Here is a 16929-nt window from a genome sequence, read left to right as displayed (position 1 = left end):
TTTCTCACCAGACTGGGAACTCCAGATGTCAATGGGAGTTTTACAAGATCAAAGGAAGACTATGGCCCTGAGAGTTCATCTGCTCCTGCTTTTTCTTCTCCTGAAGTTATAATCCTCTATTTGTAGCACTGAATTTCGGTTGCTTTAGAAATAAATGCAGTTCAAAGCTCTCTATAAGATATCTGCTGTTTGAAAAAAGCAGTCACTCTAACATAACTTGTTATGTTAATCTGCTTACTGTTTACATCCTAGTGATTTGAAAACCTAACTAATCTAGCCATCTGAGTTTTAAATGAAGCCATGAAACTGATGTGGTGGAACTGCATTGCCATGTAGACTGCACAGCACAGATGGGAAGAAACTAAAATCACCTAGGGAATCCATCTTCAACATCCATATCCAGTGAGGTGCTCTTTTAGTTATTGCACAGAATTAGTACCAAAAAACCCTCAATATATTAATTTTCCAACAGTTGAATTGTACCAATGTCCTAAAAACATATTTTTAAGCCTATTTTGCCAACCAGGAAGAACTTCCTAAACAGAAGGGATTACAAACTGTAGAATTTTGCCCCAGAAAATCAATCGTTTTAAAATACAACACATACTACTCACATGCTCACACACACATATACTCCACAGCTGTTATTAACATTAAAGTGAAAAATAAATTGGTCTAGAAAGGTTTATGAGTTAAACTGTGTTCTGTAATTTCAGAAATGAATAAAGGGAATTTGTTAAAATTAAATAACATTGTATTTCTAGTACCACCACCAGTTTACCTACATGTGATACATGCTTCTGTACAACAATGTAAACTTCACAGCAAGCCATTGTTACATTCATTAGAGCAGAATTTTCCATTTTCTTTAAATTACAACATAATTTTGGGCTGAGATTGCTGAACACACAGGTAAGCCAACAATAACAGTACAATTTAGTTTCACAGTGGTTTTCTTAACACAAAGTTCATTTTAAGCATCTTTGCAAAACATTTCACATTAAACTTAAGTTTCTAAGTGACTTCCTTTAGAGCCTTCTTGTTCAGATATCTTCCACCCTCTTGTCTTTATATGCTTGGTGTGTGTGTTGTTTGATTAGGTACAAAATGAGAGACTGGCTTGTTTATTTGTTTTTCATGTCCTCTGCTGTAGAAAGAAAGTGTCCTTCATGAGATGTTGAAGCCTTCACTGCATACACAAAATCTGGGGGCAAGTCCAGGTCCAGGAGCCCGAGCAGCCCACCACCAAACAGAGACAAAGACGTTGCCAGAAAGTCACCTTTGCAAAAAAGAAAGAAAAAAATAGAGAAGGAGGTGGGGCTGGGGGGAGGGGAATATCTTATGGAATGAAGACACAAATGCACCATCCAGAGTCCATATTTACAAACTAATAGAAAATATAAACATTATTGTATTTGGAACCAAGTCAAAACACCAGGGAGAGCTAGATTCAGATATTGCTTGGGTTCTACATATATTTTTCAACAAAATAGGTCATGTCTTAAAGATAAACAAAGGATCACTCAAGTCAATTATTGATTTGTTTCCTAATGATGAATTAAAGCTTACTTGGTTACCATATTTGATTAGAGGGTGTAGCATAATTTTTTTTCTATAAGTACTTTCCTTTATTGATTTTGCAAAATCTCAACAATTGCACATTTCAAAAGTTTAGGTTGATTTAGAATAAATATACACACGTGGTTTTACCAAAGACTAGTTTGTAAAGTTCCTTAAACCCTTTGAGGGGTGTAGGTTTCTTTGCTATATTAAGACAGTATGTGGGCAACACAATGTCTCATTCAATGCTTATTGTTGCTCTTGTTTTTAAATCCTAAAGTCATGTCAGTTTTTCTGCAAGAGAAAAGTTATGGCAAGAAATATGTAAGTATCATCAGCACAAAGGATGTGAGTCCGTACAGCCAGCTTTCAAGGCAGGAGAGTTGGAGGGCAGGAGGGGTGGAATGTGAGACCTGCGAATTGGGGGAGGAGGTGCTGATACGGGGAGACCCGGGTGAAGCTGCTGGAGACGGAATTTCCCATCAGAGTGCGGAAGCCGTGACAGAATGACTACCTTCTCTGGCTGCCTGCATTCCCTTGAACGCCAGCGATGCGGGAATGTCACAGTTGTGGGGTGACAATGGGGTGCTGCCAGCATGTTGCCACCCATGTCCAGCAACATAACCAGAAGGAGCAGCGCTGTAGGTCATGTAAGGCGACACTTGGGCCGGGGTAGGGTAAGGAGCCATGCTGGATGCTGACACAAAACTGCCCACAGCTGGGAGACCATTTGGCGCCTGAGAGGAGTAGAAAAGAAGTGAAAAATAATCACATTATAGGAGTGAACGTTTCACAGGTTCTTAGAAGCAGAATTTAAGTCTGAGTAAGCCAACAATGCTCTAACTCCACTCTCCGACTGTTTAAAAAAAAATTGAGCTTTATTATATTCTAAAGACATTCACAGTCTTGCCACTTAAACAAACATAATGGCAAGATATTATTCTTTCCACAAACATTTAGAGAAAGCTGCAACCAGAAAATTCATAGTATTTGCTTGTGCTATTTGGAAGTAGAGGAAGGAGGTGCAGGGTGAAGAAAGAATCAATGGCGATTAAATACTCTTAGAATCTGTTCGGCTGTCCTCATTGCCTTTGTCAACCTTCCTGGGACTTGGGTTTTGTTTGGCTCTTTTGTTGAGGCACTTGTGACAGGCCTGGTTGGTATAGCTTTTATTTTCAGTAAAGAAGGGCACAGACTGCAGGCCGTCATGTTAGAAACTCACAACAAACACGACCTTCGTTAAAGAAAATATATACCATATTTTAAGAGATCATATTGAAAATTCCCGTTGGACAAAGGACATACAAAAATCAGGCACTTTGTCTTGTAAGGATTTTAAATGAATATTGCAGGTACCTTTTCCAGGACTGTTTTATCAGAAAGGAAACTGTCTTTCCTCATATAAAAGAACTGCATATACCTGGTTTTGAAATTGGAAATTTTGCTTGCAAAGTTTTTGGGCCCTGTGATGTGAGTTTTTAAAAGCCGCGTGGATAAATCTCTTGAAGTGAATTTAGAAGTTAAAATCTTTGTTTGCAAACACAATGCAGCACTCCTGGCAGGCGAGCCTGCCTAGAAACCAGTGCTCTCTTGGCAGCCAATGAATTATTGTTGGTATCGTTACTATTAACAACACTAAAAACACCCTGATTTTTAATCCTGATTCTGGCATGAACACTGGGCATCCTTCTTCAAGTAGTCTAATTTTTTCCCCTCAATTTTTATACTATTTAGAAATAAAGAGTAGATCCTGTGTTCTGATAGTGACATGAATGAATTACCATTTCAACATATTTCCTAGTGAAAATATAATGTAAATACTATAATTTTATTAGGAAAATTGATTTAATCCTTAAAATTAAATTAATCAGGTGTATGTTAGCTAAATACGTCTTCTCGTTCAATTGCAACATATGAATTACTTTCTAATTTAATTTATTTGGGCTATTGTTTTCACTTCTACATCTATGAGAATGCAGTGGTGGGCTCTCAGAAACTGTTTTCTCAGTGCAGAGTAGATGAATATGTACATGGAATAGAATATATACATGGGTATGACTTAACATTACTCATGCATTTCTGACAAAATAAGAAAAATATTAGAGGGGTTAGCCTTGTGTCTATGTTCTGTAAGAACAAACACCTCAGGTTGTGTTTTTCGATGTTGGTTCTTTGAAAATAGGGAATGAGAAAGGAAGCTAAAGTTTCTTAAGTTTGTCCTATGTCGCAGGCACCAAGAAATATCCAACATATTTTACTGAATAATGAGGATTAATGAATTATATAGTTCATTACAAATGATTGAGTTTATCATAATTACAAGATAGCATGTCACAAACACAAGACAATGTTCAACTGAAATTAAAGTGTATTTGAAGCGTCCCAGAGAATGATGATGCTGCATTTTTTTTAATCAAGAAACTACTGCACATAACTGTTGAATACAAATGAAATCATCCTCTTTTTATACAAGGATATAGATTAAGAGGTTTAGCCATGTACCCTCAACCAATTGGCAAGTCAGTGACCATGTGTTAAAAGAATTTATCACCCCTGTCCAATGCAGGGTCTTCTGTAGCATATCATACTGTTTTTCCTGGACACTTAAAAGATAGATGCACTTTAATTTAAAACTAGAGCATCTTTTGAGATAACATCTGGTAACAAATTCTTTTCTCTCCTAGAACATGATTCTCATTGTTAGATCCTTACCTCTTTCTTAGCTTCTAAAAAAAAAAAAATAGTTTCTTCCACTTTTTGAGAATTGCTGATTATATCTCAAAGGAGACACACTTTAAGGCTCTTGTGAGATGGGTATCAAGATAGAGAACTATCAAATTACAGGGGAAAAAAATTTAGTTTTGCATAGAGATTATAGTTTTTATCATTTTTATTTAGAATTGTCCCAATAATCTATGATAAATGAGTTTGGAAAGAAATAAATCCAATTCAGTTATGGAAAGGTGTTCACATCTGTATGTGGTGTTAACTAATATTTTCATTTCCAGCATTAACTAATATTTTATACTACTGATGCCAGTGTGAACTAAGAATAATGAAAAAAGAATGCTAACATTAAAAATTAATTCTAAAATAATAAAAATCTTTGGCCAACATCATACAGGGACATAAGGTTAAACAATTTAATATTATACATGACAGAAACAATGCTCTAGTTAGCAGAACATAACTGTTGGTGAGTTCTATTTTTCATCACAGCTAAATTTTTCCTACCTATTCTTTTTTCTTTGTATTTTATCTGTCATTCAAAATTACAGTTCTCTCTGAGATCCTTGCTTAGTCATCTTCCATTTTCTTACACCTTTGCTCTTGGAATTATTGCTCATTGACGTGCCCCATTTACTTGGACTCTTGAGTTGTTTTGTTGCAATGTCTGTGGTTCCCTTACATGGACCCACTTCTTTTTGCCCAGAGATGTTCCCCCTGAAAGGTGGCCCTCAGAGACATGCTGCATTGAACTTTTATCTTAGATAATGCTCCTGGAATTTAGGGGGAGGCAGGACATTGGATTTAGGCCTGTATTACCTTTTAGTGCCTTATTTATTCCATGATTACATTCATTTATCAAGTGTTAAAAAATGAGCAAATTTTTCCATATTTGTCCAATTTCTCATACTTAATTCACAAACTTGCTTTATGTCATTATTCTTATTATTAAATATTTCAAAGTTCTCTTAAATCCACAATATTTATTTAGTATCATTTTAGTAATGCAATCCCCTTTGTACTGCAGAAAGACAAGGTAGGAAGAGAAGCTCGGAGAGGGTTGATTTCGTCTCATAGGAAAAGGTGGCCCAGTACGGTGGCTCACGCCTGTAATCCCAGCACTTTTGGAGGCTGAGGCGGGTGGATTGCCTGAGGTCAGGAGTTCAAGACCAGCCTGGCCAACATAGTGAAACCCCGTCTTTACTAAAAACACAAAAATTAGCCGGGCATGGTGGCAGGTGCCTGTAATCCCAGCAACTTGGGAATCTGAGGCAGGAGAATCGCTTGAACCTGGGAGTTGGAAGTTGCAGTGAGACGAGATCGCGTCATTGCACTCCAGCCTGGGCAAAAAGAGCAAGACTTCATCTCCAAAAGAATAAAAATAAATAAAAAATTAAAAAAAAAAAAGGCAAGGAGAGGCTAAAGTGTTTGCTTTAAAAAAAAAATAGAAATCTTTAAACTTAAAACAGTATAAAAATAGCCCTTAGTTTTCCCTCAGGTTAAATTATGACCTAGCTTGGGGGTCTGGAGACTTTTGTCTTAATTTTACTTTTTACTTTCGAAGTTCAGATTTGTAAATTTAGAAAAAAAAAAAGAGCAAGTAAATGTGCTTTAAATTTTACCTGCCTCCTGCCACCTTCATTATTTATTCATTTTAGTGACTCAATAAACACATCAATTTTCTCACTATTAATTTTGACACATAAAATTAGTAAAAGATATAAATCTCTACTGGGTCAAGTAATTGTTATTTATGAAGCAATCACTGAAAGAGTAAAATTTTCCACCACAAAGGAAAACAACTACAGGTAGCATTGATGTTTGTTTATTCTTTCCAGTAAAAGAGTACATGACTTAAACGTCCCAAATCTGTTTAATGTTTTCAGTGAAGGGCATGTAATTAATCTGAAAAGCTAGTTAGGCCGAGTAGAGACTACCAAATGTACACTATAAATATAGTGGGAGCAAACATGCTAAATTACTCTATTTAATTGGATTGTAAATATGATTTATAAATCAACCAACATATGGAATCCCCAGGGAAGAGTAAACAAATTTTCCAAATGAAACCCCAGCAATGGTCATGTAATGGAAATCTCATTTTTGAAAATGACTTTACCTAAAGATTCCATAAATAAGACTTCAATCCATCAACTCCTTTCTCATGTGGATCTTCCATGAAAGGCATGAGAATTCTTTCCCCTGAAAGAACTGTGCAAGGGTGCTCTCTATAGCAAACTATCTTCTACCTAAATTTGAGAAGGAGATTTACTAATACAAAGCAAAATAGACTAAATTGCATACCCTAGGAAAAGTAAGTTACTTGCTTTGTTTTAATACTTTTAGGAAAAGACCTTCATCACACTGACATTAAAGGAAAGAGTCTAGAAAAAAATATATAAGATGCAACGTAGTTCTAGTTAAGGTTATTACAAGAAGAATGAAAGTACATGTTTTAATTTCATTTGTTCTGAATGTTCAAAATACAGATTTACCAGTTTTTTAAAAGAAACTTTAGTGAATATGTCGAAGAACTGTATTGACAGAGGGCTAGATTGTAAACTGTTTGAGGACAGGGACTTGCCTTAATCATCTTGTATCCCCACAAAGTAGTATACATCATAAGCATTCCACAACCATATGTACACTTAAGTTAGTATAGGTTTGTGGAAAGCAAAAGATGTGACAGTCTTGCTTAAAAAACAAAGCAAAAAGGTAGGCACCGTTTATCACAGGACAAGCATTACACTTTAAGCAAGCAAAATGAATGAAGCTGTTTAAAAAAGTAAACAGAAGTTCTACCCTAGCCATTATTATTTGATTTATGGTTATTCCATTTACCCTCCCTCCTCCAAGAAAATGAAAATACATTAGTATCAAAACACTTGTGACCACCATAAAACTGCTATGGCAAATGTCTGGCAATTAGAGGTTATAGACCATTATTCAAATTCTGGGAATTGTCTATTCAACATTTTTTATCGTGAAGATAAATGCAAATAACAGTGCCAGGTCCTCTACCCATAATCTGCTTTCACTTATCAGTTCAACCCAGTCCTCCTCTTATGATAAAATGAATTTACCTTGGCTTTATAATAAAGTAGATTTAGCCACAAATAGAGATATGCTTCACCTAGAATTTCAACCTCAATATCATAAGCAAGAAAAAGTTTTGGATCTGAAAATAAACAAGATTTTCTCTTTTTTGGTGAACTCATTTTTCTGACTGTCATTCTTCCCTTTTTAATTCATTATGCAATGACCTAGTAAAACATACCTGACAAAATGAAATGATGGTTATAAATATGGTTTCAACATTCATCCAACAAGATCTTAATTACGCTTACTTATCATATTGTAGATCTAAATGTTTTTAAGAAATGGAAAGCTGCTATTTAAAAGCTTTTCTAAATTTTATAATTTTCCAAAATATTATTAAAATTGACATAGCCTTGAACAATTTTCAGTTACCTTTCCCTGCTATTTTATACAACACATTTTACTGATATATAATCATTAATTTTATTTTGAAATACTACTGGTTAAAATATAACCAGGTCAAATAATGTTTTTCATAACAGATAACATTATGAATTTCAAAGACATTCTGCTGGCATTTGCCTAAGATTTCATTGTTTATAAATTATAAATTGTTTATAAAAATTAACTTTAATATGAAGAAAAATTTAGTGCAATATCATTTATATCTTTCTGAGAACAGTACATCCGCTAGAACAGCCAGTTTTTAAAATAATACACTAGAAAATCACATTTAGGATTCTAGAAGACTATCTTCATTTCAGATGCATGTACAAGTAAATGCTTCGTAAGAATTTCAGATTATATCTGTAAATTCAACTATTTTCACAACTTAATTCTGAACTTTTAAAAAGTTCAATTATTTATAGACTATTCTCTATTTCTGACATCCCAGTTTGTAGCTAGTGTTATATTAAACTTACCAAGTTAACATCTGCAACCCCAAAATGAAGATACCCAAAGCTTATAAATCTGTGTCTCCAATTACTTAAGAGTATCAGATATTCAATGTATTTTTCCTGAGCAAGTATGCCCATTTGTAGAAAAATTTTCAAGAACTATACAATTATTTATACATAGCTTGAATAAAATTGAAGCATTAATTCACTAAAGACTTCCTAAAAGGACAAATGTATTCCAGCCCCTGTGATTCTCTATATGAGGTTTTTTGACCATTCCAATTGTATTCTATTGGAGTTTTATGCTTTCAACAGAAAAGAACCAGCCATAAGGAACCAGAGAACATTGTTGCCATTCAGAAGCAAATGGGATTAAGTACTTCTAGCCCCCATACTAACTGTGGGTTTAAAAAAGCCAAAATAAATATTCTATCCTCAGAGACAATAAGGACTTCTGAATGGCACTGCAAAATGTTAATTACAATGTAATATTAATATGTAAGACAAGTTGGAATATTCTAAACTGAATTTTCAAAGACAAAAGATATCTATATGCATAGCTGAAATGTGCATACAGTTTTAATTAGTAGGAATCAGGGCATCTGTCTCTACAGTTTAAGCTGAAAATAGAAACTCTAGGTTATGGTAATCAATAGTATCTATACTCAGTTGTGTAGTTTAGCCCCTTGGTAATTCTACAGGTGTCCTCAGGAAAAATATGCTTTAAGCACTATGATTCTGAATTCTCAATTTCCTTCTTTATATAATAAAATTAAACTAGTATCACATAATATTGCGCTATTTAATAACAATCACAAATGCTCTGAAAGTTGGAAAATTTTTAAAGATTTTTTTTTGGCCAAAGACATTCAAGTTTTTGTCCATAATATAAACAGAGGGAAAAATATGTGTTACCTGAGTTTACATTTTGGTTGAAATATGCTGATTCCATTTTGAAAAATAACTTTTAAAAATAAATCTGCCCTTTGAACATTGGTAAGAGAAATGCACATATATGGGCAACACTTTACCTTTGTATGTTTATAAACAAGTATTACTGTGTAATTTAACTTTACACGAAATCAATGTCTAAAGTTCAAAACTGCTCAAAAAAATGACGGCTGAAGTTTATGTGCCTACTTAGCACATCTTCAGCATTAAGCACTATTTTGATAATTATCATAGAGTAGCCACTGATTTATATTATTCTTAAAAACTTTTCAGGTTTTGAAATTTTACATCATTTGAATTATCTAACTATTAAATACATTGCAATGCAGAAGATTAGCATATTGCAATTGAGAACTTTGCAAAAGTAAGTTTGATATTTTTTATTCTGGAAAAATTAGTTTATTAAGTATTTAGAGTAATATTTATTTGGCTACTTATTTCTTTAAATTATATTATTTTATAAATGTGATAATTTAGTGGTTTAAAATTTAGTATATAAAAGATAATCTATTTTTACTAATCAGAATATCAATTACTTGAAACTTCAAATTTTTTATTTTAAATAATTTGTCAGTTTAGTTTTGAAGTGTATTATAAATTAAGCATTTCCAAACAAGTTTCAATGCTAGATCTATAATTCAAGGAAGTGAAAATAAAAATAACTGGCTGGTGCGGTGGCTCAGGCCTATAATCCCAGCACTTTGGGAGGCCGAAGTGGGTGGATCACAAGGTCAGGAGATCAAGACCAGCCAGGCCAACATGGTGAAACCCCATCTCTACTAAAAATACAAAAATTAGGTGGGTGTGGCAGCGCGTATCTGTAATCCCACCTACTCCGGAGGCTGAGGCAGGAGAATCGCTTGAACCCGGGAGGCAGAGGTTGCAGTGAACTGAGATCGTGCCACTGCACTCCAGCCTGGGGACAGAGCTAGACTCCATCTCAAAATAAATAAATAAATAATAATTATAAAGGTTTTTTTGGATTATGACTGCTTGATATATAAACTGGGTTCATCAATGACATGTGGGAATTAGAAACTTTTTCAACTCTATACTTCACAACGTTAGTCCAATAAATGATGACCTAATAAAAAGCACTAAGCGCCTATTAAATGCTTGCTTCTCTGGTAGGTGCCTTGTATACACTCTTTCTATGTTTGTAACAAAATCCCTTGAAGTTTTGACTATGGTCTCTCAGAACAAAGTATACTCTGATAAATATTACTTGCTTTTACACGTCTCTCTTTAACTGCCACTTAGAACCACAGGTAATACTTAATAAATGCTTACTATGTGCCATATGGTTGCATTATCTCATTGAATACTCATAACACCTCTGGGTTGGGAGTATGATTTCCCTGTTTTAAAGATGAAGAAATAGAGACTCTAAAAAATTAAATATTTTCCGAAGGAGTCGTACAGCCAGAGATTGGAGCTCCTAACCATTGTACTATTCTGCCTTTTCTTTGCAAATTACGAATTAAGGGTGGGTGCTTTAGCAAAAGAAAATGACAAACTTCCTTATCATTTCTCATTGACATTCTTTACAGTAGAAACAGACTAAGGAAAAGGGCTCTCTTTCTTTGCTGCTATTTTCTGTGTTATTTGTTATTGGAGAGCCACCAATGTGTATTCTGATTCTATTTCAACAAAATAAGAGAGGGAAGAGGAAGTGGAAATGGGATTTGTTACAGAAAATAATGACCAGGATTTTTTTGCAAGTGAATGAGAGGAACAAGTTCCACTTAATGTTAAAAGCTGATTTTGACAGATAAGAAAACATTAAAAATTTTAAGTCTTCAAAATAATAAAACGAAAACTGAATAGCTTGAGGCTTTGGAATTGAGTTTGGGATTAAGAAATTTGCAAACCTACTGAGGTCTGCTGGGGAAACCTTACATTGCCTTAAGGTTCGGTTTTTGAGAGTTTTGAACTCTTGACTCCAGGACGGTGATGAATTTAGACTTAAATCTGGGGCTTTTGTTGTGGTGGTTGCTTAGCTTTTCTCGGGGGGAAAAAACACGAGTGTTTTAAATTTTCCTTTGGAGACATGAGGGAGGGACAGAGGGAAAGAAAAATTAAACGGTCCGCAGCCAGTCCGTATAATTTGAGGTTTTCTCACTAACTTCCTTGGGAGATTACAATGTGACCTTTAGTCGAGAAAATGGTAGCTCTGTTACGTTTATCTGAGTGCCCCTCTTCACAGGACTGGCCAAGCGGATTTGTCCGAGAGCCACGGGAGGGAAAGTCCGAGCCTGAGGACCCCGCAGCCGCTGCTGCACCGCGAGGCCGAGACCCGGTGCGCGCGTTTCGCGGGCGTGAAGGTGCGGGTCTGAGGCCCCAGGGCTGCTCCGCCTGGCCCTTCGGAAGCGCCTTCTTTGGTTAACTCTACCCTCAATGAGAGCCGCTGAAAGGGCTTCGGGAGCCGCCTCTCCAAGCCCCCAGAGGCCGAGAGGCCTGGAGGCGCTTCCCAGAGCCGCGCCCCGGGGAGCCACCGCCCCAGACCCCCCGCGCCCTGGCGAGCTCTCCCGACCCCTGGCAGGGGTCGAGGCCCCAGCTCCGCCTTCCAAGGCTCGGGCCTCTGCTTAGCCCCAGTCCACGAAGGATCTGACTGGTAGCAGCAAAGGGGCGCCAGCCTGGGCTTCTCTCGCGGGAAGCTCAGAAAGGAACCCGAGTCTCCATCGCCTAAATCCCTGCCGCCAAGCGACCCACCTGACCTGACCCTCGCCTCCTCACCTGACCGTACTTGGCTTCCTGCTCCAGGACTCCCTTTTCCAACCCGTTCACCGCGTGCGGGGCGGTGGCGGGGAAGTTGTTGCGGCCCAGGCTGCTCCACTCCTCCACCTTGGGGCTGTGGTAGGGGGAGCTGTCGCTCACTGCTGAAGAGGAGAGAAGGTGTCAGGCCGGAGGCCCAGCCCGCGCGCCCCACTCTTGAGATGGGACCCAAACCCGCGACGGAGAGCTGGAGGGCTAAGACCTTGGGTCGGCCCCCTGCCCTTGGCCTCCCAAGGGCGCTAGGCCCAGCCGCGACCTCCTGTGCTTCCAACCCAGGCCTGGTGAAGTTTTACTTGCCTGAGAGTAGGCCTTTCCAAATTCTCTGACCCACGCCTGAGGGAAAATATTTTTTTCTTTTTCAACCAGTATTTTATTTCCCTCCGACCCTCCGCTCTCCCAGGGCAAAGGAGTGGAAGAAATCTAAATAGGGGAAGGAACCCTTAAGGCTGCACGCGCCGTTTTCCACCTCCTCATTCTTAACCCAAGGCCGACTGGGGGTTGACAACGATTTGGGAGTGGGGCTGGCTGAAAAGAAAGAGAGGGGCGTCTGACCTAAGGGTGCCTGCACTGGTGCTCACTGCGCTGTGGGGATCTGGTACTTATGTCAATAGAGAACAAAACGACCTGCAAAGTCCTTTGCAAACAAATAACTAAATTATTCCCACGATACGGTGCAAAATATACGTGCACAGATTTCTGCTTTGTGCGTGCATAGGGCTCCCCTTGATACTCTACCTCTACACATTACACATGTGATATGTGCATATGACTTAAAAAATAAATCTTGCAATTGCCACTATACATGCCATGGGTGTTAGTGGCAGGGTTTTCCTGAAAAAAGTTTCAAATATGTATATACAAGAAAGAGAAAATGAAATAGGTTAAGAAAATGAAAGTAAAATTAAGTTATTTTTTTCTTTCTGTTATTCTTTCTGTTCTTGGTGGAGATGCAAAGAAAAATTGTATGGTGTAAAATAATTACTATAATACCTAGGGTTGTGCATATTGAATTATTGGCATTTTTCGGTGTCCAGGTGTAGTTTCAAAGAGATATGTGAAGGCTACAAACAATGTATGTTTGTCTTTGGGTCCTATGGATGGAGGAGCGAAGTTTGGCAAAGCCATTGTAACTTGATTTTAAACACGTCCATCTAACACAGTGCTTAAGAGAGTGATCATTTTTGCAGAAATGATCATTTTTATAATCACAAATTTGTCACAAGCTGGGTTGTTTAAAGCTGGCATCCAAAATCACAACAATATCTAAAAGGAAAAGTTGCTCCTTTCCATTGTCCAATGCTTTCCCAACTGACGTTTGCTCTGATGGTAATATCCCTAGGCAAGAAAAGTTTTATTTTCAACTCTGTCAGTCTTTTTTTTTTTTTTTTTTTTTTTCCACTATGTTTCCTCCTCTACCACCCCCAAGAATTGGATTGAGTCCCATTTGCACCAGGAAACTGTGTTTTGGTCCAGAACTGCCTGTCTGTCTTTGCCTTCACAGACAAAAGGCAGTCGGTGGGCACAAGCCTGAAGTTATCTTAAGAAATTGAGATCCCCCTGTGAGCCCCCATTTCTGCTGATCTCACACTTTCCCATGAACAGGGGCTTCCTTTAAATGTCAGTGAGGTCAGTTTATCCTATAAATCAAGGGCAAACTCTCTCCAACTACGGCTCCAAGTAGCTCCAAATAAGACAAAACTGGGGTCTTGTAAACTTGCAGTCAGAAAACAAGAAGATGAGAAATCAGAGCCCTGCTTTAGTTACTTAAAAAGATAATTGTGCCAATGTGGTGGCAACCAAGAAAGGCAGGAAGTAATTAAAGAAACTATTTCCCCCTTTCCCATTTAATTTTTCCTCCACACTTTTAAAACTTCAGGCTGAGAAATTAAGAAAGTGGACTATCTACGCATTATTTAAATTCTGCATCTAGGTCATTTAGACTTTCTTTTCTCCCTACCAAGAAAAAAGTTAACGCCTTAAAAAAAAAAAACAAAAAAACAAAAACAAAAAAAAAAAAAAACAAAAAAAAACTCAGTAAAAGAAAACAAACTCAGGTCTCCTGCGGAAGCCGGACTGGGCAGGAGGGCTCGGGGAATCCTTCTGACAACGCAGAAAGGACGCTTAGGACTAGGCAAGGTCAGGGGTGAGAAAGGAAAGGAACAGTGGGGTGGCACTGCTGAAAGCATGCAGGAACTAGATAGATATCCACTTGCATTCTCGGGGACCCGGGGACCCCAAAGGAAAGTGGCAGGCTCAGGGAAAACTGAAAAGAACCGTAAAAGGACAGCATGGAATTGCCTGCATTTTATCTCCATCACTGCAGTTGCTGAGGCCACTTCCCTTCCTAAGATATATACAGTGAAGTCTGTTAAGTTAGAAAGTGAATGATGAGAGAGAGAGAGAGAGAGAGAGAGAGAGAGAGAGAGAGAGAGAGAATGTGAATATGACTTCATCTGGGAATGAGTTACATGCAAGTTACTAGTAGTAACTTCGGGACCTCTATTTCCGAGGAAAATGAAGTGAAGCATAAGAACGAAACCAATTAGGTGACATTTGAACTTCCTGCCTGAGCAAATTTGGCCTGATTACCACAATCCAGAATCGGAGAAGAATACTTCAATTTCCACCGCGTGCTGGACTGCTCCCGGCCGTAGTGATCCCCAAGCAAGCTGCTCTGCCCGCAGCGGCGTCTGCAGCCGGCAGCCCCAAGCAGGCTCGGGCCTCCCGGGCTGCGCCCCAAGTCCAGCCCCAGCCGTGCTCTCCAAGTGAGCAAGCCGGGCTGAGGCTGCCTTGGCGCGAGAGGCGGGGGAGGGTGGAAAATGCGAACCATGTGTTGGGGATGGGGGGATGTTATGGGTCTGATAGTTTGAGTTGAGGCAGGAGACTGTGTGTGGCAAGGAAACCAGGGGCATGAGTTTCAAGTTAATGAGATCAGGACACCCCCTAGGAAGACTCCTTACTTTTCCAAAGGAAAAAGCTTTAGGTGGTGGGAAAGACAGGGTCCCGGAGGCCGCAGAAACTGGTACCTCCGCTGGAGTGCGGAAGCAGACGCTGCACATTCACATGACCAGCCTCTGAGCCCCTACCTTGGTCGGTGATGGAGCGGATGCCCAGGATGTCTGTGACGGAGTGCGAGGAGGGCCAGGTGCGCGGCATGGCCACCGAACCGGGGATGGCAGGCACCCCGGGTGGCGTGGGCACCTTGGCGGCCGCCGCCGTGATAGGGCTGGGGTACGAGTAGATGTGGTTGTAGGGCAGCGCTGGCTGCGGCGTCGGCTGGTGCTGCTTGTATGAGTCGTAATGACCCTGCTGGGCCAAGTTGCCGATCTTGTTGCGCAGAATACGGCTGATGGAGCTCACGGAGGGCACGTTGTACTTGTCGCACACACCGTCCGCCAGCAGGCGGTCCCGGATCTCCCAGGCGAAGATGCCGGGGTCCCTCTGCTTGTAGGTCCGGATGTGTTTCACCACGGTGGGGGTAGTGACCCGGGGCTTGCTGCCCCCGATGGCTCCAGGCAAGATCGAGCCCGTCTCGTTGTATCGCGCCAGGATCTTGCTGACGCAGCCGTGCGAGACCCGTAGCTGCCGGCTGATGTCACACGGTCGGATGCCCAGTTGGGCCAGTTCCACGATGCGAAGCCGGATGGCGTTGGGCAGCGGCCTCCCGTTCACGAACACTCCTCCCAGCTGGTTCACCTCCCCGAAGGCTGGCTCTGCAAAACGAACACACAGCGCGCAGGGGCGCGCACCCGCTGCTTGGGACAGCCGCCTGCCACTGGGCCTCCCTGCGCGTCCGGGGACTGGGCGAACGCGCCCGTCCCGTACTAACGACTGGGACTGTCCCCAAACCATACGGTCCCGGAACATAGCCGAACGGCCCGAAACGGTCACGGTCCAATCGGACCCCCTCTCTCATTCCTGCCGTGCCGGAGGCCCCTACAACCAAGTAAAGTGGTGAGACGCAGGGCCTCTCCGAGCGTTCAAAGTCTCCCGAAGCAGGAGGGGAAATCGGTCTTGACGCCTGAACGCGCTCCTTCTCGCCTGCTCCTTACTAAAGTCCTTGAGCCGCTCCCTCTCTCCACCCATCCCATCCCCAGCTTTCCTTCTGGAGACCCGGGCAGTTAAACAAAGTCTAGGGGAAGCTAGAGGGTGTGTTGTTGTTGTTGTTTGTTTTGTTTTGTTTTGTTTTCCTGTTTTGTTTGCGTGTGTGCGCGCGTGTGAAACAAAACTTGGTTTGCTACTGGGGCTGCGGGGCGCTGATGCCACAGCTCCCTTCTCTTAAAATCAGAAAATGGCATCAACAGCCACCCAGTAGCCAGCGTTCACGTTGAACTGCTGTGCGCCGCTGACCCTTAGCGTGTTCCTACAACTTGTAGGAACACGAGCAAAGTCAATAGAGAATGTGAGCGCCTAGTGGCGCGCGCCCTCGCACTCCCTCCCTCCCTCCCTCCCTCGCCCGCTCGCTCCCTCCCTCCCTTCCCGGCTCTGACAGAGTCCCCCGCCGCCACTCACCCATTGCTCCGAGCAGTACACCAACCCGGCCCCAGTTCCGCACTCCCAGACAGAAACTTTCCGCACCGCCTCAGTGGCCCGGCCTGTTGCTACCCGGGCGGACCGCCGGCGCCTCCGATTCTTCCCAGGAGGAGGAGGCGAGAGTGCAAAAGGAAGAAGTAAAAGGAAGTCTGTGCCCCGATGAAAGAGACGTGAGTTCTGCATTTCAATCTAAGCAGCAACGTGGGCTGGGCTGAGCGGGGCCGGGCGGCTCAGTCTATCACTCACTGGGGACACGCCCTAAAAGGGGCGGGTCCGAGGGCAAGCTGCGTGGTGATTGGTGCGGGTCGGTGAGCTACAGCGCAGTCCAGGAAACTCCTTCCGCTGTCTCTTTCAGGCTGGCTCCCCACCTGGGTGACTAAATACAATGAAAATGGGTGTTTGACATCTTCCCAGAAGAGGCACAAAAAGACAGCAAAATCAGGCT

The 16929-nt window shown here is 40.8% G+C and overlaps 1 protein-coding gene across 3 annotated transcripts; it reads right to left on the bottom strand.

Moving 5' to 3' along the window:
• Nucleotides 1–1604: 1604 nt before the first annotated feature.
• On the bottom strand, nucleotides 1605–16642 carry PAX9 (paired box 9). Of its 3 annotated transcripts, none has more exons than XM_005561108.5 (4): nucleotides 16464–16642; nucleotides 15038–15664; nucleotides 11913–12055; nucleotides 1605–2297 (listed from the first exon to the last, which is right to left on the bottom strand). In XM_005561108.5, the coding sequence occupies exons 1-4, from the start codon at nucleotides 16465–16467 to the stop codon at nucleotides 2043–2045; spliced, it is 1029 nt and encodes a 342-aa protein (XP_005561165.1). In that variant the 5' UTR covers nucleotides 16468–16642; the 3' UTR covers nucleotides 1605–2042. The 3 variants fall into 3 exon arrangements, with proteins under 3 accessions (XP_005561165.1, XP_045252228.1, XP_073853356.1); XM_045396293.3 differs by having other exon boundaries at nucleotides 11913–12052; XM_073997255.1 differs by lacking the exon at nucleotides 11913–12055.
• Nucleotides 16643–16929: the final 287 nt, after the last annotated feature.

The sequence above is a fragment of the Macaca fascicularis genome, chromosome 7, assembly GCF_037993035.2.
Source record: "Macaca fascicularis isolate 582-1 chromosome 7, T2T-MFA8v1.1".
In the NCBI taxonomy this organism is placed as follows: domain Eukaryota; kingdom Metazoa; phylum Chordata; class Mammalia; order Primates; family Cercopithecidae; genus Macaca; species Macaca fascicularis.
Note: the sequence above shows the minus strand (reverse complement) of the source record. Positions and strands in the feature narration are given on the sequence as shown.

Coding starts and splice junctions, on each gene's coding strand:
- PAX9 (XM_005561108.5), bottom strand. Junction 12,056..15,037: donor CCGCTCCATCACCGACCAAG/GTAGGGGCTCAG, acceptor TCTCCTCTTCAG/CAGTGAGCGACAGCTCCCCC. Junction 2,298..11,912: donor AGGAAGCCAAGTACGGTCAG/GTGAGGAGGCGA, acceptor TACTCCTCTCAG/GCGCCAAATGGTCTCCCAGC.